Genomic DNA, 27,889 nt, shown 5'->3' on the forward strand with positions numbered 1-27,889 from the left:
TAATTGTTACTGTTAGTCCTATTTTGCTTTATTTGATTCTTCTTTCAAATAACTTTAAGTTGGCTCCCCATTTAAATCAACATAAGACAACTCAATGCCACCTCTACACAAAACAAATATGTTGAAAGCCTTCATTACTGGTCAAATATATTGCAACATTAAACATTTGGTGGTAAATATTAACATTATGGTCCTAAAATCCCCAAAATTTGAGTTGAAATTCCCTCTACCCAAATGAGAACAGGGACATAATAAAGGACCAGATCTAGAATCAGTAGATTCCCTAAAAAGGCTCAAATCACCTTCAAAAGCTCTATTGAACTGAACAAATTTTCAGAAGTTTTCTGAATCACTTGTATTACTTCATATCACAGTACAACCTCAAATCGTCTAGATATTTCAAAATAACAAATAGATAAATAGACTAAAATGCTCTATTAATATCAGTCCCTTTTAGGAATAAATTATTAAAATGTAATAAGAGATAAGAAGCTGAACTCAATCTTTGAAGAAAAAAGTCTGAAGCATTCAGATAAATGAATATTTCAAACCACATCAGGCAAAAATGAAGATCCTGATTTCCCAAATATTGTTAGCATAATGAAAATGGTTAAAAGACAAAAAGGGGAAAAAAACTTTTAAAGACAAGACAAATAAATTTCAAACAACTCTAGTCTTTATAAATCTTGAGTTTCAATATCAGTGAGAAAGAACTGAAAATGATAGTGACAATACCAATAATATTAGTAGTAATAACTTATCAACAATAATATGCATACAGACAGCAATTACAACATTAACATACACCATAAACATAATCATTGTGGTACTCATAACTGTGTTACCTAAATGATACAGGCAATATAAAGTCAGAAATCATTTTTTTTCTTCTTAATGATATATGGGGAATATCTGCATTTGAGTTGCTCCAAATATTTGCACTGGAAGTCATCTAATTGAGAAGTACAATAAATTTGTTTTATATATAAGGCTATATTAAATATATATGCCTAAATACATAGCTTAGTATTGTTATCTCTTCATGAAGGCAGTCATTAATTTTATAATTTTCTATTCACTATTTTTTAAGCACATTACAAGCACCAATTTTATAATACCTATGATCTTATGTTTTGAATTTTCAATTCAAATTTAACAAATCTTTATTTTGGAAGAAACAAAAGTTTTGTGATTAAAAATACATGTAAATACTGTACAAAAATCATAAGTGACCAAAAAACTTCCTAAGAATTTGTTGCCTGACCATATTGTGTGAAGATATCATATTTCATGTTTTGTGTCAAATTTGGTCAGAACTCCTGAGAAATCTTATAACAAATGTTGAAGTGATATTAAAGCATAACCATGCATACCTGTTTTCTTCCAATAAATCAATCTTCCATGATTTTGTCAATGAAATTTGTATATGTAATAATGGTCGAGGACTAGTTTCAAATTCAAGGAATTCTCTTGCAACTAACATATATTGACTCACTATATATAATTATTTTCTTTCATCATCTAACAACCACATACAAACTTGCAAAGTAAAATCCTGGGCCCCTTTCTCACATGCTTTAAAAAAAGATGCTTTTAACTAGCTATGAGCACACTGTGAGGTCCATGGAATTCAAGTTTGTGAAAAGGGGCCCAGATGCATGCCTTTTATAACACTATCAACTATCGTTTTAATGATGGAAGGTACAGGTCTGAATTTCACCTTTCTATTCACAAAACATTAAAAAGGAGCATCAGAACTTGTCATCTGGGGCCCGTTTCATAAAGCTGTTCGTAAGTTACAAATGACTTTACGCATGACTGGTGATCCTTTCTTGTGCTATATGATATATCTGTATGTAGCTGACTTATGGATACGAACATGTTCCAGTTGTTTGTAAAGTTGTGCAGTTGTGCATAACTTTACAAACAGCTTTATGAAACACCACCCAGGGGCCCATTTTATAAGGGACTTGCAACTACCATGGTAACAGGGCTCAGTGGCCAATCATGATCAAGGTTTTCCATGGTAGTTGCAATAATTGCCAAGTTATAAAAATTGTAACTTTTTATGAAACGGGCCCCCGACTTATTATATCTTGGTCTACTGTATTCCAACAAATATATCAAACTCTTATGTGGTAGTTAAAATCTTCTAGATGTATATGGAGTGAGAGTGAGGCTCTGATACTTCAGAGTAAAATTAAAGGTGAAGGAATGTTTAAGGAAATTATCAAAGGTGAAAAGATATCACCCTTGATAATTTCCTTGAGGCAAGAATTTGAATACTGACCAGTAAAAGAACTCACTCTTTGTTCCATTTTGCAATAAACATAATGTCCATAAAGCAACATTGAAGAAACACGAAGTAATAAAACCAATATTCTGATAAAAATTAGTTTCCCATTAATAATAATGTATTCTCTGTTTGAAGTCATCCCTGTTTTAATAAAATTTCTTTGCTGCTGCTTCTTGTTTACTCCTGTAGAAAAAAAAGACAAAAAACAATGATAGAACTTAAAATTATCATCACTGATATTAGAAAAACTTTTAAATGTGATAGGGTGAAACATTAAACAATTCAATTATTAGAAACAAATAAAATTAACACTTCTAATAAAAATACAAATGGATGGCGGCTTTTTTTTATCTTTCCATTGAAGAGATTTGTTAAATTTTCAAAAACAGAAATTACATGTAAATTTATATGGTATATTATTTTCTTTGATACAGGCCCATTTTGGCACCTTTTGATCTTAACGCAGGAATTTGTATACCAAGATTGTATCCTGTTTGCGATTCTTATGAATATGAAATGACTTTTGTATCCAATAGAAGAAAAAAAATCTAGTTACTGGGTCTCAATAATTATTTATGAAATTATATTGTAGGAGTTTACATTAAAGTTTAGATATCATCTTTCACACATTTTTTTATTAGACATTCAATTTTTTTGGAACAATAGTAATATTTTCTAGTTATCAATGTAAAATTAGTAGGTTTTACAGCATTTTCCCATATTTCAACATCACTTCAAAATCATTATGCAATATTAACAATAGCTGTAGTATACATATTTACTCACCTATATACTGTGTAGAGAAAAATCACAAAAAATTGAATAAGTACAAAAACAAAGAATAATGTTGGTGTGAGGCATGAAGGCATATCTGGTATTGGTGGACATATTGCTTGCTGTGCCTGTGAAGTAAAACAAAAATTAAATGAATGAATTTACAAGTTTAGCTTGGATGGAAATTTACAGTCTCTTAACACTTCTAAAATGTAGAAATATCAACAAATCACAATTTCTTAATCCTATCTAGGCCGGGGGGGGGGGGGCCTCAATGATTCGTGCAATATTTACCACGCTGCTCACAGACTTTTTACTTTCAAGTCTTGCACATCTTTTGAGACCAAATTTGTGAAACACGGGTATGCGGTTCCCAAATTACGCAACATTTTGTAAATGCATGTCAGACCCAAAATTGCTTAAAAACATGATTTTGTGTACAAGGTCAAGGCAAATTGTGTTTTAAACCAAATATCAGAAAATGTAAGATTATCTTTTTACTGGTCTAAATGCATCTATTTTATGCTGTTCATGATCTCAAAAGAATCCCTGATAAAGTTCATCGAAAAAACAATACATAAGAACTTGCAAAAAAACAATATAATACATAAGAAATTTATCTGATATTGCATTTATTCATGTACATAAGCTAAGACCACTACAAAGAATGTCAACACCAAAAATTTGAACATTTGGAGCTTTATTCAGGGAGTTAGAGGAAAAAGTATGATTTTTGCATACTAATTTTGAATAAATTAGCATAATCAATCAACAAGAATTTGCATGACATTAATTTCTATACAATTTTGTAGATGACGTCGAAGACAACCTGCATGCTAATTTTCAGTGCAATCTCCCAAATACCCCAGCCTAGATAGGGAACAATACCAACGTGTATATCACATATTTTGAATCTGTCGGTGAGTAGGTGCTTGCTGTCCAGCAGTTGAAATCTGTAAGTGGCCAGATTACGCACTCTGTCAAGTAATTCTGGCTATCACTACAGAGTAGTCAAATACTGTCAAGGGTATTAAAATTTGAATCCATTTACATGTTCAAATCATATCATACAATTGTATAGAAACATATTTGAAATGTTATAAATATGAAAATGGACAGAGTGGTCTGTCAAGTTGGTATAAATCAGTGAAAATCGCACAGAAATCAACAAAGTAACAACTAAAACATATTTCTAAATGCAAGAACAGTGCAAGTCAATGAAAATAGCATAGAAATCAACAAAGTAGTGAATAAAGTACACATCTTATTTCTAAATGCAAGAGAGCATGATCTTAAGTGGCTAGATTGAATACATTTGGCAGTCTTTGATGAACCAGAGATGTTGAATATATAATCCTACCATCTCTACTGTGTTCACTTGTTCATATTTTACAATATTGTACTATTGTAAAATAGGGGATACACCGAGGTATGCAGTGCTATGTAACTTACCTCAGGCCTTCGTGTTAGCTTGAGTACACTGTCTTGTATAGAGTTGATTTTATCTAGCATCTCGTGATTTGCAAGGGGATTCCCCTGATTCATCTGTGCTCCCTGATTGGTTGGCTGACGATTATATATCAGACCTGCTTTATTCTGAACATCACCTACTACATTTCTGGCACGAAAGCAATCACAAGGAAATGTAAATCAGTACTGAACATAACATGTTTCATCTTATCCTTTAGCCATTATATAAAGTGCTCCTTACCCAAGAAGAAATATTAATACAACCAAGAGCAGTATTTACAGTAACGTTCCAAACAAAATACCTGTGCGATCACATCCATATTTCAATAGTACTTTGACAAAATACAATCTGCTCTTCTTTAAAAAAAATTCCAAATTATTTTATACACTCATGTACTCGCTTCTGCTATGCAGGCGAGACAAAACTACAAAGTTCAGAGAGAATTGGCACTTCAAATTATCTGTAGCTTCTGGAGTTTTCATTGTTTAACAATCACATTTCAATAATTGATTCTGATCGGTAAAAACAATTGTAAATAATAGAAGACACACAGGTTGAAATTGAAAACAAAAAGCAAGACTTATTTTTGTGCTAAAAAAGATATAGTTTATTTTGTAAAGGACTCTTACCTTATATCTCTGACTGATTGATGTAATTCTCTTTGAGTGTTTAGAAGTGAATCTATTTCATGTCTCTGTATTACAGACCCCGCCCCACCAGTGTGTTGAACAGGAGGTGCCCCGCCCCCTCCTCCTGAGGAAGCTTGAACTGCAGACACCAAGGAGAGTGTCCTCTCCTGACGACCGACTATCTCATCTAATTTATTTCCTAGTTGTCTGGAGGAAACATCGGAAAGAAAACACGTATTATGAATCAATTACACATTATCTATGTGCCTACAATATTTATAAAGAATGACTTTTCCTTAATACTTGTAGTTATTGCCAGGTTGGGTGTTTGACTAAGCTGTTTAGGTTTCATACATTACACATAACTGGAACATGTTTGCTAAGTCAGCTACATAGGGATTTATCATGAAGCATAAGAAAGGGTCACCGATTGTGCATAAAGTCATTCGTCACATCCTCACTCATAATGGATAAACCTTTCATGGTTTAATACATCATTTCCTCTGCCAAAATGCAATCTACATACATGTTAATGTAAATTCAGCTTTATGAAATGCCAATAAGGTGTGTTGACTTTTGTTATGAAAGGAAATGTGAGTTTGTTATATCCATCCTAATAGATAAACGTTTTATGGCTTCATCATTTGTTCTGGGAAAATGCCATCTACGTAAGTATAAATTCAGCCTCATATGATACATACATGTATAAAAGCTCCCACAAAGGGAATCAACAACAGGGAGAACTGGAGGAAGAACAGTTACTCTATTACTTTGCTTTGAGAAATGGTTCAGGAGGTTTTATTCAGACATGGTAATTTTCATTCAAACAATAAAAGTTCTTATAATGTCCATTTTACAGTGTACCAGTGTCAGCTGCATATACTTTTCTGCCACTACTAATAAAAAAAGGTAAAATAACTCTTTTAAAAAAACCTTTAAAATATGATGAAAAAGATAAGAAAATATATTTCAGCAGTTCACTCACTTTATTTGTTGCATAACAGCATTCTGTGTGGACAAAATGAGCTTCAATTCTCTGGTAAAATCATCTTCAAACTGAAAAAGAAAGAAAACATTCAGATTAAAAAAAAATATAATGAAAGTCTCAAAATGATTTTTGTCCATATACAAAGAAGAATTGAAGAGTGTGATATGTATTGAGATGTGTATTGGACAATAAAGAACAATAAAAGTTGTAACTGACCTTGTCAGATATAGCAACAAGCAATAAAGCTAGTCTGGACTCAATTTAAAAAAAAAAATCTTTAGAAATGGCATTAATTCAATATCTTGTTGCTACAAACTGACCATTTCAAATAACTACTACTATAGTCCAACTGGATATCTTCATTGCTAACTATAGGTTTGATGTAAAAATATAATATAATTTATGTGGAATGTAATGAAAATTTATCTTGAAATCAGTGCACAAACTAGCACCCGACATTCTTTTCATGATAATACATTGTACATGTACTCGATTTAAATGTATATCAACTAATCAATTTCACATCATTCTACATTCAATAATTATACTTACAAATGAATCGCTATCATCATAATCATCTTTGATCTTATCTGGGTGTTGCTGACGAAAGCTACATTAAAATAGATGGAATAGGAAAATCATACACAAACAATAAATGATAAAGAAGACTTTCATTTGGTGGGGATGATCACATGAGTTCAATGAATGGTGGATTATTATTTTATGAACAAAGTGCATTTAATGACAGCTCAGAGTAGATAATAACAACATTCCACAAGTAAAATAGTAGATTACAAAAAAAAAAAAAAAAAAAAAACATTCCCCCCAGAAACCACAAATTCATTGGTCAGTTTCAGCATGAACAGGTTTTTGCTCCATCTGAAATGCTCACATACACTATTCAAAATTGTCTACATCTTCTATTTTGGGGAGGCTGAGTTTCTGTCAGTCCCTTTATACTGTAGAGCACTGATGGAAAAGAGGATTCCGAGTACTTACTCTTCTTTCTGTTGCTGTAATTTCCCTTGGAATTCATCAAATTCATCTTTAAACTTTTTAGCCTCTTCATCTGTAATGAAGCCATCTTTATCAATCTGAAAATGGAGATGAAGTTTCAATTATTAATAGTAAGAGTGTTTAATACTCATACTCATCTTTCAACAAAAAAAACCTCTTTATTGTGACAATGAATAGTCACAGCAACTGCAATGACTTTTCAGCAACAACCAAGCAATGTCACATAAATATACTAGAATAATCTAAAAATATATTATTTTGTTTTGCTTTGAAATTTTGCAATTGGCAAAACACAGGAGAATGTGGTACTTGTTTAACTTTCAAATTTGTCCAAATTGGCAAGAAAATATAAGCCTTTACAGTAACTTCTGGGGAGTGTTGAATGAAGTGATCTGCCAGTGATATGAAACTATTGCATCTGATTGGCTAAGATTGTTTGTGTAATGCTCCCCTAAGTGTTCATTTTCACTACTTACTTTAGATTCTGGTGTAGCAAGGCTGTGAGTTAAGAACTTCATTACATCATGATCATCTAGAAGAAAAATAATAAAGTCTGAATAAAGCATGTGTTGTTTTTTTTAAATCAATTCGCATGAATTAGATGTCTTCATTCTAGCAATTTTGGATCCATAAGATTTTGTCTATTGCATGCTTGCTGAAACCATTGGCACTACATGTTAAAACAACTTTGTTTGCAGGGTGTGTATAACTGTTAATGTAAGAATGCGCCAATTCAATGTTTGCTCAACTGCATGCACTTGTGCATCCAAATTCATAAATGCCATATGAAAAGGATATATCTTTAGGCATCATATAAAACAAATAATTAAAGTTTTTATTTTTTCAATTTGTGCAAGGGACAGAATACTTCATTCCGTGAAAGATGAAATGATCTGCTCAAGTCGGCTACGCATTGTTGAATGGATCGATCCCTTCATCTTTCACCTCATTAAGTATATTTCCATTGCACTCATGAACATTTATTATTTGTATAATACATATAGAAAGGTGTATAATGTATGTTTAATACTGTTCATTATCATCACATAAAAATTTTCAGTCTCATTAAGCTTACATCACATTTGACCTTGTAATTACCTGCTAAACCACCTGTTGCTGCCGACACACCAAAGTATCCCCTCTGAGGAAGATGTACATTCTCCGCCCTCAGACAAAGCTCATAGTCATGATCATTAGAACTTAACCCTTGATGGAAATATACCTGGTTTAAAAGTAAATACCACAAATCATACAGGTAAAGCACTCTCAATCCAAATTACTTATACAAGAAAATATTTTTTTAGATTTAACAAAGCATACTTATCGACAAAATATTAAACAAAAACGTTAAGAAAATTATTTCTGCCATAAGATTGAAATGAAAATGTATTAAATAAAGAAAAATGTTCTATATAAAAAAAGGAAAATCATAGTTAAATCTTATCCTAATACAGAAAATTAACTAATTTGTTAGATAATCCAGGTGGATAGTTTGCAGTTCAGATGAACTCTGAGAAATGATTGATTTAGCATTGGTATTGCTAATCTTTCATAGGTTATTTGGCTAACATCATCAAAAGGGATTTACATGATAATTGATCCACAAATTTCTATTTAAAAAGAAAAAAAAATGAACAACTACTCACCGTCAAAACATTCTTATAATATTCTACTTTGGCTCTGACTGGGAATGGTTTATTCCTGAAGTCTCTCATGCATCCTCCAATCTGCTGCAGCAATCCATCGTTGTGATGATCATACATCTTGGTACCATCGTTGGTCACGACTAGAATGTAAGGATTGTTTCTCTGATTATCATTGTCAAAGGAATCAAAGAAGAGTCCCATTCCATTCCATTTGTCGGAGCTTCCATACACGGCTCCTTCGTCTCCCCTGTTTTGGGTGTACCAGATAGCCTGTACAAAACGAGCATAGAAAAGTTAACTTATTCTGACTTTGCCTGCAGGTGTAAATGGCTGCTAGTAAACTTTTAGTTCTCTGTTTGTTCATTTGAATGTCTTTCCTGCCAGAAAGGTCTATGCTTTCACTATAGGCATCCAAGAGAATTTTTTTTTTACTACAACAACTGCACACACTCGAAACAAAAACAAACAAAACTGACAACTTGAAAACAAAATTTCTTTGAACCTGACATAGAGTATATTCAATAATATTAGTCTCTTAAGGGGCCGTTGCATAAAACTTTTTACCTGAGAAAACTCTGGTAAAAACTGGAAACTAAGGTTAGTCTGATTTCTGCCATTGACTTTAACACAGGGCAAAAACTCCGGTAAAAACAACCTGAGTTTTCTCGGTAAAAAGTTTTATGCAACGGGCCCAAGGTATTACATTTGTGATAGTTACAGCACCAGAAGCTAATATAAAAATGACAAGTGACAATTGAATAATAAGTTTGTAATAATAAATATGTAATAATAAATGTAATAATAAATATGTAATAATAAATGTAATAATAAATATGTAAAATTTGGGAGAGAATATCGAGAGGAATGGAGGGAGATATGGGAGGGGGTTGTATATTATGAAGCACTAGCACTATAAGTATGATATCATAATCACAAAGAAACATTGAAAATCATTAAAAATATCAATCAAGTGACAAAGTTACTGTAATTAATGAATATAATTAGAATGTATTGACTTACCAGTCCATCGGCTCCTACTCTACCACGTCCTGTGACCTTGAAGATGACCTCTATCTCCCACCAATCAAAATCAGTTTCCATCTTAGACCAGATGTAACCTTTAGATAAAATGATGGGCAAAATAAATCTCATGACAATAAAATTGCTCACTTTGTCTCTTAGCTGAAAATGAAGTCCATGGGTTAAATGTATCTTATCACAATTCACAAGATGATTTTTCACCCAAATAGAAACATGGGAGAAACCTCTACACTTTTTAAAAACTAAATGTTTTCTTTCCTTTTCTTTTCCCCTTTTTTATCCTATAGATTTATTTTCAGAATTTGTTGGTCATTTGCTGTGGTGCCATACCTGAATATAAATACATGTTGACTGTAAAATCTACCCATACTTAGCATCTTCAGGTTCCATCTTTTATCTATGTTTTATTGCAAATTATTTATTACCTTTCATTTTTTTTTATCCGACAATTAAGTGTTCAATCTTAAAGGTGAATAAATATCATTCAAAAACATATCAACATTAAACTGCAGCTTTTAAACTAATTGTTCACATGCTCAGAATACAATCTATAGAAAGATAAATTTGTTAAGCCCGAGTTCTTATAAGTATTAAACATTTAAGAAATCACAATTGCAGAACAATGACAAAATTAGTATTCATACTGTCAGCAATGATACACATGCAGTGCTCAGGGAAATGTTGCTAACACTTCCATGAATGATATATGATTTACACAGACTTTTGAAAAATTGAGATCACTTCTGAATTATTGAAGGTTACTTGTGGGCGTTAGAGATCAATATTTTAACCCTCGTCTCAGCAGACCAAAATGCTCTCTGATATTCACCCTCTAATTAACATCTACATGTATCTCCTATTCCTTTGTCTCAACAGCAGTATTAACCTTCAACCATTATAGAGAAGACTAAAGGGGATAAAAGGGGATTTAGGGGTTTTTAAAGGTCGGTTTATATGATTTCTTCTGTACTTGATTTTATTCTGTTCAGAGCAGTTCAACTTAAAATTAGCAATGTCATACATATCATAAAGCTTTTATGAAATATTCACTTTATTTAATTTGAAAGTGGTTATAATTCATTTTAGATAAATCATCAATAATTTACAATTAAAATATCATTTTCAAATTATGTTTCTGCATTTTTTTATTATCATTTAATCTTTTTTATGTGTGTGTGTGTGGGGGGGGGGGGGGGGGCGAAGTAGGTGTTTGACAGTTCAGCATCCATCACAGGTCTCTTAATGTGATGTGATTGGCATTCCTTAAAAAATATATATTATGTAAGTATGATGAAAAGTAGATTTACCATCACATCTAACTTTTCTCAAATCACTGTAGCCCAAGGAGGAACACCCTTATACACCAATATCATATGACTTCCCACTTTATATTCACACAGAACAAAAGAAAGGAAACATTACATCATACAAGTCTCTCAGCTTCCTAGCATATTAATTAAAGGTACCAGCGAAAAAACATATACAAAGGTTTAGTCTGTCTTAATCTTTAGGCAGCCCACATTCACAGGTATGGTTGAGAACACAACATATGGATCAAACAATGATATCTAATTACTTAATCCTGAAACAAACAAAATAGTTACTTGATAGAATGCTATTTCTTCCAGGTCAAACAAAGGTTGGGACAGGACTTCAATGTTGTACTTAGAGAGTATATACTCTAATGTATGAACATTCAGCCCCCTTTAAGAGCAATAAAAAAAAAATAATACCCCTACCCCCCCCCCCGAAAGAAGAGAAAATAATCCAAACTATCATATTTATAGTGATGAATTAAATTTCTGTAAAAAAGTGGCAATATAATAAGGTAATGACCTGCGGCCATTTTCTTCAGCTGGAACTAATTTTTAGAGTCATTTTAATACCGGATATATTCATTCACAAATGGTGTAATTGGAAATAGTTAACACATCACACCTCTCTTTATTTTTCTTGATTGATGTTCCTAACCCTCAGAATAATTGTTCTTGCTCTAATACCAAGAAAAACTGGTCAGTGTGAATGTGGGAGGTGGTTAAAATCTCATAAATTATTCTGGTCAGTTTGATACAGTAACTGATGCTTTATCATATTAAATCTGTTGTAATTGTTTTATATCTTATGTAAATAATATAAAGTTTAAAAGTTTGAATGTCAAATTCACTTAAAATGAAAGATTAATCATTTAAAGTTAACACATAAATGTTGCATGAAATATGTAATCTAAAAATTTTAGGTAATATTCTTAAGTGTACCTTTTGTTCCTTTAAAATGTTTATATTAATCTCAATATTTACCTCTTCTGCTTCTGAGGGAAGGAGTCACTCGAACTTTGTCATCACTGGCCAAAGCACCTGTTCAAAAAAATGGAAACAAATGCAATTTATTTATTTGCAAAAGCTACACTACATGATATGAATTCATCAAGAATGAAAAGGCTAAAGGATTTCAAATGCATCTAGCTAAATGGTGAAATGGTGAATAAAAATTGTGTAACATCTGTTATATGACTGTGTTGCTTGTTGTGGCTGTAGTTTTTGTAGAGATTTATTTCTTAAATCCAGTAGGGATTAAGTATAATTGAATGTCAAATACTGAACCTTGAAAAACAACAAATTATCAATTTCGAGTAAAATCTCAATGATTAAGAGTATTATGCATGAAAGACATGTTGCATATTCTACTAAAACTTGAGCTACAGCCTCATATGCAGTTTACACGATACACAGTACACAAACTTTTTGCAATTTATCAATGTAAAGTTTTCCATGCATTGTTGCCACAATGACTGATCAATTTACATTGTGATTGAGGATATTGGGAGAGAAAGACTATTATTTTTACTTTTTAACAGGTATCTTGGACAATTTATTTATGAATTATTATAATAACTGAACAAGCACATCAAACAAAATGGAAACTAGCAAGCTACTAGTCATCAATATTACTAAAGGAGCTTGAGCATATTCTATGTGAAGGCTGTTAAGTCTCCTACATTAGCTAATATGCCTAGTAATCCTTAGATTGGCACAAATCCTATCTAGGATATCGAGGAGAAAGAAAAGTGATGCAGGGGCGGTATTCTGAAAACGTTCTTATATACGTCACGTTCTCATATTGGTATTCTGAAAACATTCTTTTCTTTTTCTTATTATTTTGTTCTTATCTTTTTCTTTTCTTGCTTTCCATCCTCAGTGTGCTACATAACTTTTTAGAAGCACTTGCCCTGTCGGGCAAGTAAATTTTTAAATATTTGGAATGTACTTGCCCGAAAAAATCCTTGAAAAAAAAGTTTTATCTCTCCAAAGAGAGTATTGCGGCTTTATAAGCCATTGACCTCTTTTCTCTTTTGAAATGAACTGATGTATCCTGTTATTGCATTTCTTTTTCCAAAGTTATTTTATCTTGCCTGCCATGACCAAATTTAGGGTTGATAAACCATATCGACCCTAATTTTGGTCATTCTACTCTGAGAATTTTGCTTGCCCAATTCAGGCAAGTAGTTTTGGTCTTTACTTCAAAACACTTGCCCAACGCAAACTTTTACTTGCCCCGGGTAGTCGGGCAAGTGCTTATATAGCACCCTACATCCTATGCTGAGTGCGTAAATTATAACTCGTGCATATAAAACGAAAGGGCGCCAAAAAAATAAGAACTACAGATAAGTGTTATTCTGAAAACGTTATCTTTTATCTTTCTAATTTTTTTACGTTATTTATGATATTTAAAGGTCAAGTCCACCTCAGAAAAATGTTGGTTTAAATCAATACAGAAAAATCAGACAAGCACAATGCTGAAAATTTCATCAAAATCGGATGTAAAATAAGAAAGTTATGACATTTCAAAGTTTTGCTTATTTTTCAAAAAATAGTTATATGAACAAGCCAGTTACATCCAAATGAGAGAGTCGATGATGTCACTCACTCACTATTTCTTTTGTTTTTTATTGTTTGAATTATACAATATTTCAATTTTTACGAATTTGATGATTAGGACCTCTTTGCCTGAAGCACGAAATGTTAAAATAATGGAATTCCACGTGCTCAGGGAGGAATGAAACTTCATTTCACATGACAATGACGAGAAAATCAAAATATTTCATATTTCAAACAGTAAAAAACAAAAGAAATAGTGAGTGAGTGACATCATCGACTCTCATTTTGATGTAACTGGCTTGTTCATACAACTTTTTTGTGAAATGAAGCGAAACTTTAAAATGTCATAACTTTCTTATTTTACATCCGATTTTGATGAAATTTTCAGTGTTTTGCTTGTTGAATGTTTCTCTTTTTATTCAAATCAAGTTTTTGTTGGGGTGGACTTGTCCTTTAAGATAGCTAGAGGGTTATCACATCTCACAATGTCTGCCTTCTTTCTTGCTCAAAATCAATGGCCACTGGTAAAAACAAGTATTCTTTCCACCCTTTCTTTCATTTATCTTTTATTTTGCCCGTCTCTTCTTTCTATCCCTTTTTTTTAAAATTCGCTTTATATTTTTCTTCCCTCCTATCTTTCTGTCTTTCTTCCCTTTTTTCATTCTTCATTTAAATCATATATTTTTTAAAAAATCTTTTAATTTCTTCTATTTATTTTGCTTTGTTTAATTCTTCATCTTTTTCCTTTTTTATCTTCCCTTTTCGTTCCCCCACCTCTTTTTTCTTTAGTAAGTCTTTTCCCCCCCTTTTCTCTTTCTTTCTTTTTTCCCCTTTTCTTTCTTCCTTCACTTTATTTTTTGGAATCTTTTTATTTCATTATTTTTCATTCATTCTTTAATTCGTCTTTATATTTTTTCATTCATTCATTTTATTTTTTCCTTTTTTTCTTTCTTTCTTCTTTCCCTTAATTCTTAATTTCCTTTTTCCCTTTTTTTCTTTTGTTTATCATCTTTCTTATTTTTTTATTTCTTTTTTTTTGCTCATTCGTTTGTTCTTTCTTTCATATCTTTTATTTCTGCTTTCAGACACTTTTTTTGTTTTATTTACTTTTGTTCTTCTGTTTTTTTTTTTTCGCTCATTCTTTTTTTGTTCATTATTTAGTTACTCTTTCTATACTTTCTTTCTTCTATTTAAAAAATATTTTTCTTTATTCTTTAGATCATTTTCTTTTTTGTTTTATATTTTGCTTTTTTTCATTCATTCTTCATTTTTCCAGCCTGTATGTTTTCCCTTTTTGTTCCTTTTCTTTCTTTCTTTCTTTCTTTTCCTTTTATCTTTCCTTAGTCTTTATTTTTTTGTTTTGCCAGTGAAAATGTGACAAAAAGACAGAAATTTTTGTACAGTGTCCAGATTCTAGAATCTAGGTTTTGTTTCTTTCTAAATTCTACTTCTACTTCTAGTATGGTACCGGTAACGGTACTTGTTCTACTCTACTCTAGACAGCTGGCAGCCGTCTGTTTCGAGGAGTTTTTTAACATTTTATTTTTTTATTTCTCCTCGTACACAGACGGCTCGCTATCGTGCAGCCACCATTAGGGGACTTGCAATGCAAAATCCCCCCATCGGGGCTCTTCAATTTTTGTCTTTAATGAATAAAAATTTTGAAAATTAACGCGACCAAAATGCAAATTTATATTCCCTCTTGGCATTAATTGCCCCAAAAAGGAGAAAAATGAAGTTAAAAGGAACAAAAACAGTGACTTACCTCGGCTGTCGCGCAAATTCACTTCCCCGTTATCCGATCTTAAGTACATAAACATATGGCCATTGAGTCCCCTGTACAGATCGCGCTAGAACTTCGGTCTCTGTATTTGGTGAGTGAAGCCAACGGAGTTCAGCTGAACAACCAACAAAACAGAGACCGAAGCTTTTGGTCTAACTCTACTCTAGCTAGGTCTACTCTAGATCTATTTGAAAAACAAACGTCATAGCGACAGAATGATTATAAACAGGTACAAAATGACATGCCACATATACATCGGGTCATTTACTGTTTAGATACACAATTTATTTCCTGAGAGTGAGAGCCAGCGGTAGCTGTAGCAGTATCACAGACACAGCTGCCAATTTCCAGCTGCCGATTTCATTAACGAACGCTCATCGTCCAAGCCGCGGGAGAAACCCGGCCGGGTGACTTATCCATTCCCGCACCTCATGAAAGAAATTGAACGAATCTAGCACAAACGATGTCTACTTACTTCCTCCGTACTGCCAAAATGGAACCGTTTCATCCTTCTGGATTAGATGTGGACCTTTGAAACTGTATTTGTACTCAAATTTTTTGAAAGGAGGTTGTGCAGAACTGTAGAGAACTGCCAGAAAAAGCAATAACAAGGTTATCGAAATATTGGTGTACCCCGCCATATTGTACAGATACCATATGAATGAAACCTTATGCAAATATAGACCTCATTTGCATACATGGAAATTAAACGTAAAATTTACATTGTGTAGAGAACAACATAGAAATTCGTTTTGTGTTTTCATCAACTTTTGGCTATATTTTATTTCATTCATATCTAATACATGTGTAATACTGGAAATATTTCACAAAGGAGAGCTTTATCTGAAAGCATATAATGTGCGTATTGACAACTTGGCTTTATTTGATTGGCTGTTGAAGACTGTCAGAGTAAAGGTCTATGAATATTTAATTTTCAATGCTGACACGTGTATGCCCCACCCCCTTTTTGTAAATTTTGGTCGACAAGACCTCACAAAAGAGACGGGGGGGGGGGGGTAAAAACAGGGATACTGAAATGAACAAAAGTAGGATACATCACGAGAGAGGGATACATTCATGAGCTATAAAAGAGCCCAGTTATAGAGTTAGGGAGAAGAGTAAAGAAAGGCAGAGGGATGAGAAACCGGGATGAGAAAATTCAGTCTCCCAGTTCTTATGGTAACTTCCACTAAGAAGCCAATCAAAATTTCCATAGTAGTTACAATAAGCACAAAGTTACTATAATTCTAAAATTCTTTGTAAAAATTGCACAGACCAGTTGTTTGTGGAATACAGCAGAATAATTAAAATGACATTGTAAAGGGGAACCTAGCTAACCTAATTAGAAAGTTGTTTTAAAAGGAGTTTTAACAAGAGAAAGGTAAAAAGGTGAAGGCTTAAAAAACACTCAGAAATTAAATCAGTAATGTAAAATTATTGTCACCTATATTGATCTTAATTGACCACATAGGTGATTTTGATGTAGGGTAAGGACAAGGTTGATAAGCACAAGTCCTCAAGTTTTTTTTTTCCAAAATACTCTATATAACGTTTCTGAATTTTAAATGTAACAGGGGCTAAATTAAACTGCGCATTGTTTGGCATTTCAAACCCAAAATTGAAACGAGTTGACAATTTTGCTAAAATTTTTATTTACAGTGCATCCCAGAAATGATGAAACTGCATATGGGTTTCTCATTTATTAATCCTGGCATGTTGTGATAGAAAAATTACGTGTTTACAACATTGTTTAAATGATTTTGCATTAACAAATTCACAAGTATTTTATCACTATTAATACATTCAAATTTGAATATGAAGTCATATTTGGTAATCAGAAACTGGTTAAGGTTTTTGGGCAACCACCGTTTTCTCTGGTCTTTCAGTTCTGGTCTCATTCTTTCTCTTATCCCAATTTCTTTTTCCCACTCTCCTTACTTCCGGTCTCTTTGATCTACTTTGTCTCTACCACTCTCTTTCTTTGTATATCTCTCTACCTTCATCACTACCTATCTTCTCCAACCTGGTTTGCTGAGCTTTTTTTATTTCATTATATCTAGTCATCTTCTAAATTACAAGAATCATTTCATTGTTTCTAGTCATCTTCTAAATTACAAGAATCATTTTATATTTTAACGATAAAAAAAAGAAATTTGTATCTTCAAATGTCCATGAATGCTTTAACAGCCCAAACCTTCATAATCAATAAACTAGTTACAGAAATATGGACACTAACACATCAGCAACATCGAACGCCTTGGTTGAATTAAGTGGATGTATAAAAATCTCATTTATTCACAAAATTTATTTCAATTCAACAAAATTGAATATCTGACATTTTCAATACCCTCAAATATATATACATCTTTCATTTCATAAGCCAATATGTAACTCACTGTGGTCATACACTCTATTTTCTTATCAGCATTTAATGCATACATTTTAGGTTTGGCATGATATAAGACATTTGCACTGCTCGCGTTGAGATCTTACTTGTTCAAAATGTGTGGGTCCCGATTTCACATAGTATTGAATGTGGTCTAAGACAATGGGTGATTTCAAGTACGGTGTTCGGTGTTGGTGTTGAGAGCGTAAAAAGTCTGCTGAACCGAGCTCCAACACCGAGCTGGGTTCAGAGGAACGATACCGGTTGCGTTTATCGATAGCACATGACGTCACGCCTCTGCGCTGCTAAATCATCTCAACTTCACGTGAGAAGTCTCGACGACGAAAATGAAATCGGAGAGAAATGCATCAAATTCTCATCGTACAGAATACCAATGCTTTAATTAATTCAAGAATTCGAAAGAGTGAACATTATTCTTCATCAAAATATATAAAGCTCAATTAATTTGAACTCATCTTAACTGTAAAAGCTCATTTTACGGGGATGTTTCATCGTGTTCGCCGCCTGTTCACGAGCTTTAGATTGCCAACACCAACACCAACACCGAACTTGAAATCATGATTTTCCCAATCCCTGGGGGTTGGTGTTGGTGAATGGGGAAATTGCACGTAGATCGTCAACACCAGCCGCAATGCTGGGTTTAGCAGACGACATTCAACACCATTCTTCAACACGAACTGCCGGAAATACGTCATATTTTTCGAGGTCAATCCCAACACCAGCCTGATTTCAAGTACGTTGTTGTGGCTGGTGTTGTCACAACACCAACACCAGATTTCAACACCGTACTTGAAATCACCCAATGGTTTATACAAATTGTGCTTCATATAGCATATATGTTAAGGAAAGGTCGAATAATGACTGCAAGCGTTTGCAACATAGTGCTAAATTCACCCTTGACTTGTTGGTATACTTTGAGTCCACTGTTTACAAAAAAATCAATTAACATACATAGTTGTCTCACTTATTCAAAACTGTGAGTTTACATCCAGTGCCCTGTAACAAAAGTGTGCATTCACTACAGGAACTTTTCTCAATACACGTGTTGAAATTTTAAGTAATTAATGGTTGAAATCTGCATAATAAACATGTGTTCAGACCACAGATTCAAAACCATCTTTGTGATATTGGGCCATGATGTTTCCAATTTCTCAGGGTGCTGAAGGGGAATCCTACCATAAAAGGTAAATTTGTTTGAATTTCGACAATAATATGGCCAGAATAGTGAATTGGATATATCTTGAGAGAAAATACTAAAGTAAAAACAAATATTGGCCACTTTATGATAATCCACTTCCAATTTGCCTGGTTCTAAAATCCCTCATTTATTTTTTTATTTCACACACCTTCAAGAACAGTACAATTATAATATGTTCCCAAAATACAATCATTTAAAATAAGTTTCTATAGTATACACCTCTTCCACTGTATCTGCACAGAGAAACAATGAACCATCTCAAATAACAAAAACAAGATTTCATGCAAGTGGTAAATTACAGGCATTGTCACATTGAAACTGTTGCATGATACATTATAGAGTTGCTAATTTGTAATCATTGATCACAGCCTCAACAAAATCATCATTTTTTTTTTCCTGTCAGAATTGGCTCAACTTTGTTATGTTCCTTTCATTTTTCCACTTTCATTAGAAAACCTTCCGTTCCAGTTACCATCCAAAGCTTGCACATCAAATCAAATCAAGTTTGATCCATTCACTATAATCAATTCACTGCATATTATAACAATACATTCCCACGTTGAGAAGTTATATGGAGAGGTGGAGTGAAAGAGAGGGCAAAGAAAATGTGCCATTTCCTTTTAAACTTTTAAACAAGCAAAGAAAAAAAAATAGATAAATGCTGTATGCAGCCGAAATTTATGCCTGGGCTATGTCAAGTATACTGCCAAATCAGGATATCATATATATTGCACACTTAACTTCTAAAGATCTTACAAAGATTCATACGATAATTAGATCATTACTCTCATACGCATTAATGAAACAAGTTAAACAAGCACAGCAGTTATGGAAAAGAGGTCTAATTGTCATGGATTCTGTATCATGAGTCATAACATAAAAAAAATGCTCATCTTATCAAAATATAAATTTGCTGAAATTCTACAATGAGAAGCATCATGAAATCATAATCGGTATGATATATTTAGTTGATAAAGAGAGCAATCATCTTATAACCTGTCTTTAAAATTTCTAGTGCAATATTCAGATCAAACTTGCCAGAAATCATAAATATTTCTTGCAAGTGCAATATATATATGTGAGTATTATAGAATCTAATTGATGGCCCTTCCAGCTTTTAGTCAATAACAAATAATTATGTTTAAATAAAAGTGTTTCCCCATAACTCACATAATGAACATACACTTTGTAAATCTTAAAAGTAAGAAAATGGAAGACAAGTGGATTGATTTTTTTTCTCAAATACACAAAGGATGGAACATTCATCAATACCCATTGATAGATGAATTGGTAATGTAAAATGAAAAAAAAGAGTAAATGATTCATTACTAAAACAACTGTTAAAATTATTTCAGAGTGCACAGAAAGTCTGCATAATTGTTTAAGAAAATTTTGAGATCCCATTTTGAAGCTCGTATTCTCTTTTTTTATGGGTCGTGTCATGATATTTTTGACAATTTTACTCCAACAGAAAAGTCGCTCTCCTTGAATGTCAAATTTGAAAGAATTCACAATATTCCACTACCAACACTGAAGAGTATATAATATAAGACAGTTTATCACAGAACAGATTTGGTTTTTAGTATAAATGTTAGAGCTATATAGGTTAAATTAATAAGGTCTGGGTTATATAGTATGTAAATGCATCATGTCTTCAAATGAAGGACAAATTGTGATGTTGTCACACTGAACATTAAACAACAGATAATGGTTTAAAGTATGGAATAAGAAAAGTAAAATGTGCTGTGCGAGTAGCCCCACCTGCATTACTGTTTACATTTTTCCTCATATCTGTCTGCAGAACAAATGAACATTTCTTTACATTTCATGGAATTAACTACACAGGAGTGAAATGATAAATAAAAATAAAATCCTATAGGTGGTGAAATTTTTTATTAAAAAAACTAATTTTTTAAGAGTGGGGCAATGATTTGTTGACAATTTCTTTGTTCACATAATTAGAAGTATTACAAGTAAAGTTAATTTTCATTCTTTTTATACTACCATATTAATCATTATTTGGACGCTGACCAGAGATGTAAAAACTATATAACGTCCAAATCGAATAAAATAATCTGAATTATCGTGAAATTTTCAGAATCAGAACAATTCTGATGAGCATCAACATGCTCTTTATATCTGCAGTACTGTTTACAAGATCGGTACTCTATAAACACATCAAATATACTGTCTGGAATGCTTCAATCTAAGTGCACAGAACAATTGCATTTGATGCAACACATTCACCTTTCAATCAATGCCATGCAACAAAATGTTAGACAGATGAAAATGATCCAATAGTTGGATCAATAAGATTTTCTCTTTTTGAATTGTATCCAGAATAAGTTTTGTCAACATTCAATAAAATGGGCCAACATCTGATCAACAACCCTTATCTCTGAAGGTATGTTGAAATTCCACCACCCGTTTTCATTTTAGTTGACATCTGTCCCCAACTGGACATCATAAAAACTGACCACACACTGGTATTAGAAGATGGTGCTGTCAATTATGAATCCATCATCTTCATCTATCAATATATGTACATTCGTTTCTACGAGTCTGGGACTCTGTCTTCTAAAATACTTAGCAATAGGCTCAAAGTCAATTTCTATTATGGAAAGCCAGCGGTGCCATCATCAAATATCGAGAAGGCAACTGCGCTGGACCTTTGTGAACAAAAACAAGTACGGTGATTGGTAATATTAATGAGACATGCACCAAATTTTCTCTGGGGAGCTCAATGATGAGACACATTTCTTAGATGAATAATAATGGCACTGATGGCTGTCCATATTATTTTAGACACAAGAAGGGATCCAAATATGATTTCTACATACTAAATCATCTCTATGATGTTGCACAAAGTATTTGGTGTTGGTACATTCTAAGTCTCAATTCATGGCTACCTATGTGGAGCAGTCTTGTTTGATGAAGAGGTTGTTGGTCTTTTTGCTGTCAGCTTTCTGTCCTCTTCAATCTCTCTTTCTCTTTGTTGTTCTTTCTCCAGATTTTCTTTCATCTTTTGTTGTTGTAGCTTTAATGCTTTTTTCTGAAGGGTGAAAGCAAACATTGAATTTTCACAAATAAGTAATATTCAAAACTGAATTATACTCTTGGCCATTTTTTTTCTTTTGACAGAAAAAAATTACTTTGCATATGATTTATTCATTCAAATTTCAATGCAAAAGGTAAAAGTGTTTATATCCTTATAATTCCACAAAGTTCACATTGGCTTGTAAGTATTGGACACGAGTCTGTACAGAAAGGAGGCGGATGGGGTTAACCCACACTTTGGCTTTGACTTGATGTGAATTTCGGTCATAACGTCGTACATGTATATTGTGATATCAAACCAAATATAAAGTGAAAGCACATTAAGTCCCAGAGATATTATTTGTTGACCAAAGTTACCAAACCTCAAATAATCTTAAACTGTGGTATATTTAAACACTTATAGACAATGATGAAAAGCAGATGGTAAATTAATAATTATTTAACCTTATACAAACTGCTTCTGCATAACCCAGGTTCAGTGCAGATATCATTTAAAACAAGATCAGGTGTAAAGGAATACTTTAACCCATCCACTCAAGACATTCTTGTGTTTACTCAAAATTTATCTGCACTGTAAATAGTGTGGTGTTAATTTAACACCAGTCCAGAATCTATATATGACCACACCAGAAAAGTGTTAAAACAACACCGGTTTGAAATTATATTGATGCTGTTTTAACACTAATTGGTGTTGTATAAACGCCTATCTGGAATTGGTCCAAAACCAAACTGGTGTTGTTTCAACACTTCTCTGGTTTGGTCATATATAGATTCCAGACTGGTGTTAAATCAACACCGCAGTTTTGGCAGTGTGAACAACCATATCAATTCATATAATTCTAATACTGCATTTCAAACCAAATATATTACCGCAATGGACCAATACATGTATATTTTATTTTTCTATGTTTGATGATGTCACAGAACACACTGATAATTTTTCTTCCTGATCACAGATACATACCTTTAACTTGCTAGACTTTTCATGTAATGATGTCATCTCTTTCTTGATGGCTGTCAACTTTCCTTGGTACACCTTGGCTTCAAACATCTGTTTATCAGAAATCACAATCGATGGTATGGTCTCAAATTTCCTAACATAACTAAAAATCCACACTCAATTACATAACACTTTGCAAATAGTGTCCATGATAAGTTCCTTTCAATAGAGATATCATGATTGCTGAAACAATATGAATCCACACACAAATTGATGAAGTACTTGTATAGTTTATGAAAATCAAAATAAAATGGACAAGGAATTGGTGGCCAGTTCATATTTTTCATGATCGTCGCAGTCGGGAGCTCTCTAATTGAGGTAATCAGACTCAAAGGTTACATGAATGGCTACAGCTCATTATTCAGATAGTGTTATTAAAAAAGTCTGATGTATTCCAAATGATCAGTAGTTAGAAGTTTTGTGAATCTGAAGATATGTTATTCAGAAAATGAAATAAGGTTTATTATTCTGAAGGTTTGTTGACCCGAAGGTCTGTGTCATTCATTAGTCATTTTCATACCAATTAACCTATTTCATTTTTCGACTAGCAAACCTTATTTTCCTTTCATTCAGATAAATGAATCTTGAAAATATCGATCCTTTGGAATAATACCACAAATTTCTTTAAAAAACCATTTTATTCATCGAACTAACAATCCATTTTTCTTTATCCTTACTATTAAATGAACATGTTGGTATGCAGTTTGCATATTTCGGAATAACAAACCTTTGAAGTATTCAAACCTTCAGTATAATGAATGTCACCTACAAGAATTGCTTACCATCTTAGTGAGATCGTCAACTACTTTGTTCTCTGAAAACTTTCTGTTTTCTTGCTGGAGTGTTTCAATAAGTAGAACTTGGTTTCTCCTGTCAAATAAAGCAAAATAAAGATGTGTGTGTTATTGTTCCCTAAGAGGAATTTCCCCCCCTTATTTATAATGAAGTCTGGCTTTGAACAGTGAGATGAATTGCAAGTTTAACATGGTCATCAATTAGAAAAATCAAACTAATCATATCTGTAAATTTATCTTGGATAATATTGTAATACCCAAACAACTCAAGATGGTGAACTTTAATTAGAAAGACATTTAAAACTATTTTCCTCCCCCCCTCCATACCAGCCTGGTGGCATCCAAGGTACAGAAACACAAGTCTGACGGACAGATTGTGTGATTAGCTTTCATTATTAATTGTCTTGATCATTAGATGCAATCAATTGGACAAATCACCTGCACATTTAATTGATAAGCTTTGAATTACTGAGCCTTATTCATAGATAAGATAAAAAATAATGGTATAGGAAAACCAAAATGTCAGTTTAAAGATACAAATAATATATATATACAGTATATTGACAGGTAGTCTATATTTCTTCATTTTATGCTCAAATTAGAAAACATATAAAAAAGAAACCAAAAATGATGAATGATGTTCATACATGTATATATATTTGGACAAACTGGTCATTAAAGCTGGGGGCCATTTCATAAAGCCGTTTGTAAGTTAAGAGCAACTTTAAAGACAACTGGTGAACCTTTCTTAAGTGCTAAATAATCACCAATGAACATTAATGGTGAATATCATTTCCCACAAGAAAGTATCACCAGTCATTCTTAAAGTCGCTCTTAACTTATGAACTGCTTTATGAAACACCCGCCAGGTGTGACTGAACATGATCTTTTACTCACGTAAGCTCTGAAAGTGATTCATCATGTTTCTGGAAGTGAGGGAGTATTGCATCCAACAATCCTTGAGTGAGATGATCTACACATGTGTCTGGGATTGGGAGAACTTCTGCCCCTGTGCTACCTTCTCCAACATCTGAAGCACACAGATAAAATCATGTTGTTTTTATCACGAACAATACCAGTACATGTACATTGGTACTACTAAATGACAGATAGCTCATTAATAAAATGGCAATTTTTACTTTTATTTCCATTCACATAGATAAGCTGTATATCTGTCCACACAATTATTTCAATTTCAGTTAATTCAACCATAAAACTATGTGAACAAAACAGTTCAAAGGTAGGCCTAATTAAGAATATCAGATTAGTTGTGAGTTAGTAGAAGATAAGATCAAATCTAATTCCTCTGTAAATAAGTTAACTGCACTGCTCTCACTTTTGCAAACAAAAATATAGGCCTACATGTAGAATTAATTACCTGCCCCAATACTTTGGCAATTTGTTGTTAATCCTTATTGGATACCTGTTCACATTAGATACCTGTTCACATGAGAAACTAACAATATTTTCACCTTCCCTCACCTGGGGCCCGTAACACAAAGCTTAGCATATGATCATTGAACATTTTCCCCTAAAAAAAGCCTCACCCATGCAATACAGTATTGTGTGATTTGGTTTTGATTTCCCTTGTAACCCATTTACTACAAAAGGGTCATTAGAAGAGTTTTTGTTCAAATCAATTATCTATTATAGAAAATAACTACAAACTGTATTAAAACTAGTAAACTATTGAAGGAAACCCCTGAAAATATACAGAAATTGTGAGAACCAATATTTATAAAGATACCTGTAGAATTCTGTTCTGCTGCATGCTTCACCTGGCTTTCTTTGGTTTCTTCTGATTCTGATTTCTTTTTAATGTCTATAGAAGGATCTTCTGAGACTGGGACAACATCGTCTTTCTGGTTGGTTGAGGTTGCCATAATTAAACTCTGGAGAGAATAAACAATCAAAAGAATATGAGTGGTGTACTTCGAAGTTTCCAACATTAAAAGGTACATTTCTGTATAAGTTCCATGAATTTTCAAGTTCAACATAAAAAAATTCTTATGAAATACAGAGGAATATGTTCTTCTTACTAAAACTTGTTTAAAATGTACCTCGATTCAACAAAGTGAACTCGGTAAAACATCTTTTTTCCTTTGTATCCAGATATGCATCGAGACATAGCTATATTATGTGATATGTGCTAACTTCCTATTATTATTTGATCAAGAGTGCCAAAGGGTAAAGATTGCCTGGATATAAAATGTAGATGCATACAGGTTTCCACAAAATTGAATAGAGTGCTCTTTTTCTACTAAAAATAATAAGGAAAAATAATGTGCCAGCTAGCCAATCACATTCATGTTACAATTTTCAGGTTATGAACTGAAAATGGTAACACGGACGTGATTGGCTGGCGCATTCATATGCTTGCCTTAAGCAGCATTACAAACATGATCAAAGAAAGAACATGACCATGTGACTTTGTCATAAAAATTCACTATTTTCAAGCATATATTCCGAAAAGGTGGTAAGCTTATATTTTTATCTTAATTATTATTTTGATTTGATTCTTGTGCCCTTTTTTTGCCTATCAAAAGGGAGAATTAAGTAGGAGGATGCGCTGGTGCACCCTTTCTCCATAGACACTGTAGATCTAGTTAAGCATTGGTCGAACCTCCACCATTATCAGCTCAGGCCAACGAGCCTCACTCAAGGGTTGATATTTACTTGATAACATGCTGCTGCGCACAGAAAAATCAAGCCATAGTCTAAGTCGCAGCACGCGCGATCCACTAGTTAGAAATCCACTGCCAAATGCGGTTCATGGTGCGAGGTTAGTATATTAACACTAACCTTGCACTAGAATAAGTTTCTTGCGAGTGAAAGAGTCCTAACTTTAACAGTTATACCATGGCAGACATTCATCTGTGTAGGATCTACTACATAATGTAATTTAGTAGGATTTAAAAAAAAATCAGAAAATGTTTAAAAACTCCTCAGAAACAGCGAATACAGCCTATCCCAACACTAGACTTTGGTCTTGGTTGTTCTGCTGAACTCTGTTGGCTCCACTCACAAATTACAGAGACCGAAGTTCTAACTCGGTGTTTATGCATTAAGTTCGGATAAACCAGGGAAGTGAAGTTGCGCGACAGCGTGAAGTAAGTCACTTTAAAAAATTTTTTTTTTCCTGTGTTGGTGCATTTCAGGCCAAAACGGAATGATAATCTTGATTTTGGTCCAGTTCTTTTCATATGCTCTTATTTAGACAAAAATCGATGAGCCCCATCGGGGGATTTTACATTTTCAACCCTCTAATGGCGGCTGCACGATCACGAGCCGTCTGTGTACGGTACCGGTACGAGGAGAAATTAAAATAAAAAAAAGTTAAAAAACTCCTCGAAGCAGACGGCATGCCAGCTGTCTATTCCAACACCAGCCTGATTTCAAGTTCAATGTTGGTGTTGTCACAATACCATCACCAGATTTCAACACCGTCTCAGTCACTGCACTCAAATCTCAATACAAGATTTAGTTCAACTAAAAAGAACTACATGTAGTGCACAAGCGCAAGCAGAGCTCCAGCGACGCGCCATCGGACACCACACAAAAACACCCCCGACAAGTCGGGGACTCGGGACCTTACTATCCGCTCTAAAGAGTTATGGTGATGGCGATAAATTCAAGGTACAAATATTGCGAAATGAGGATTCATATAATCGTAAAATGCAATGACAATTAAAGGTACTCTTTACGCAAATTATAAGCATCTTAATTATACTTACCTGTTAAATCGACGTCTACTTTTTCGCCATCTTCCTGATCTAAACTCAGACAAGTAAGATTCCAGAAACTGAGTGATATTTGGGGTGGGGTGACGGGCCCGCCCGCGGCGCCGGGGGGGGGGGGGGTGGGGGGTGCGCGAAGGAGGATTGTGGGCGAGGATGGGGGGGGGGGGCAAGCC

At 33.3% G+C, this 27,889-nt stretch overlaps 2 protein-coding genes across 2 annotated transcripts; both read right to left on the reverse strand.

Moving 5' to 3' along the window:
• Positions 1 to 157: 157 nt before the first annotated feature.
• LOC121411375 (protein ERGIC-53-like) lies at positions 158 to 16,192 on the reverse strand. The gene is made up of 13 exons (XM_041604060.1): positions 15,996 to 16,192; positions 12,160 to 12,216; positions 9,842 to 9,939; positions 8,822 to 9,091; positions 8,274 to 8,397; positions 7,652 to 7,707; positions 7,158 to 7,252; positions 6,711 to 6,768; positions 6,156 to 6,226; positions 5,171 to 5,377; positions 4,523 to 4,688; positions 3,083 to 3,198; positions 158 to 2,479 (listed from the first exon to the last, which is right to left on the reverse strand). The coding sequence occupies exons 1-13, from the start codon at positions 16,159 to 16,161 to the stop codon at positions 2,443 to 2,445; spliced, it is 1,521 nt and encodes a 506-aa protein (XP_041459994.1). The 5' UTR covers positions 16,162 to 16,192; the 3' UTR covers positions 158 to 2,442.
• Positions 16,193 to 21,453: 5,261 nt separating this feature from the next.
• LOC121411376 (biogenesis of lysosome-related organelles complex 1 subunit 6-like) lies at positions 21,454 to 27,809 on the reverse strand. The gene is made up of 6 exons (XM_041604061.1): positions 27,711 to 27,809; positions 25,724 to 25,868; positions 24,874 to 25,006; positions 23,965 to 24,052; positions 23,147 to 23,233; positions 21,454 to 22,177 (listed from the first exon to the last, which is right to left on the reverse strand). The coding sequence occupies exons 2-6, from the start codon at positions 25,857 to 25,859 to the stop codon at positions 22,031 to 22,033; spliced, it is 591 nt and encodes a 196-aa protein (XP_041459995.1). The 5' UTR covers positions 25,860 to 25,868; positions 27,711 to 27,809; the 3' UTR covers positions 21,454 to 22,030.
• Between the last annotated feature and the right edge of the window lie 80 nt (positions 27,810 to 27,889).

The sequence above is a fragment of the Lytechinus variegatus genome, chromosome 3 (assembly GCF_018143015.1).
Source record: "Lytechinus variegatus isolate NC3 chromosome 3, Lvar_3.0, whole genome shotgun sequence".
NCBI classification, from domain to species: Eukaryota; Metazoa; Echinodermata; class Echinoidea; order Temnopleuroida; family Toxopneustidae; genus Lytechinus; species Lytechinus variegatus.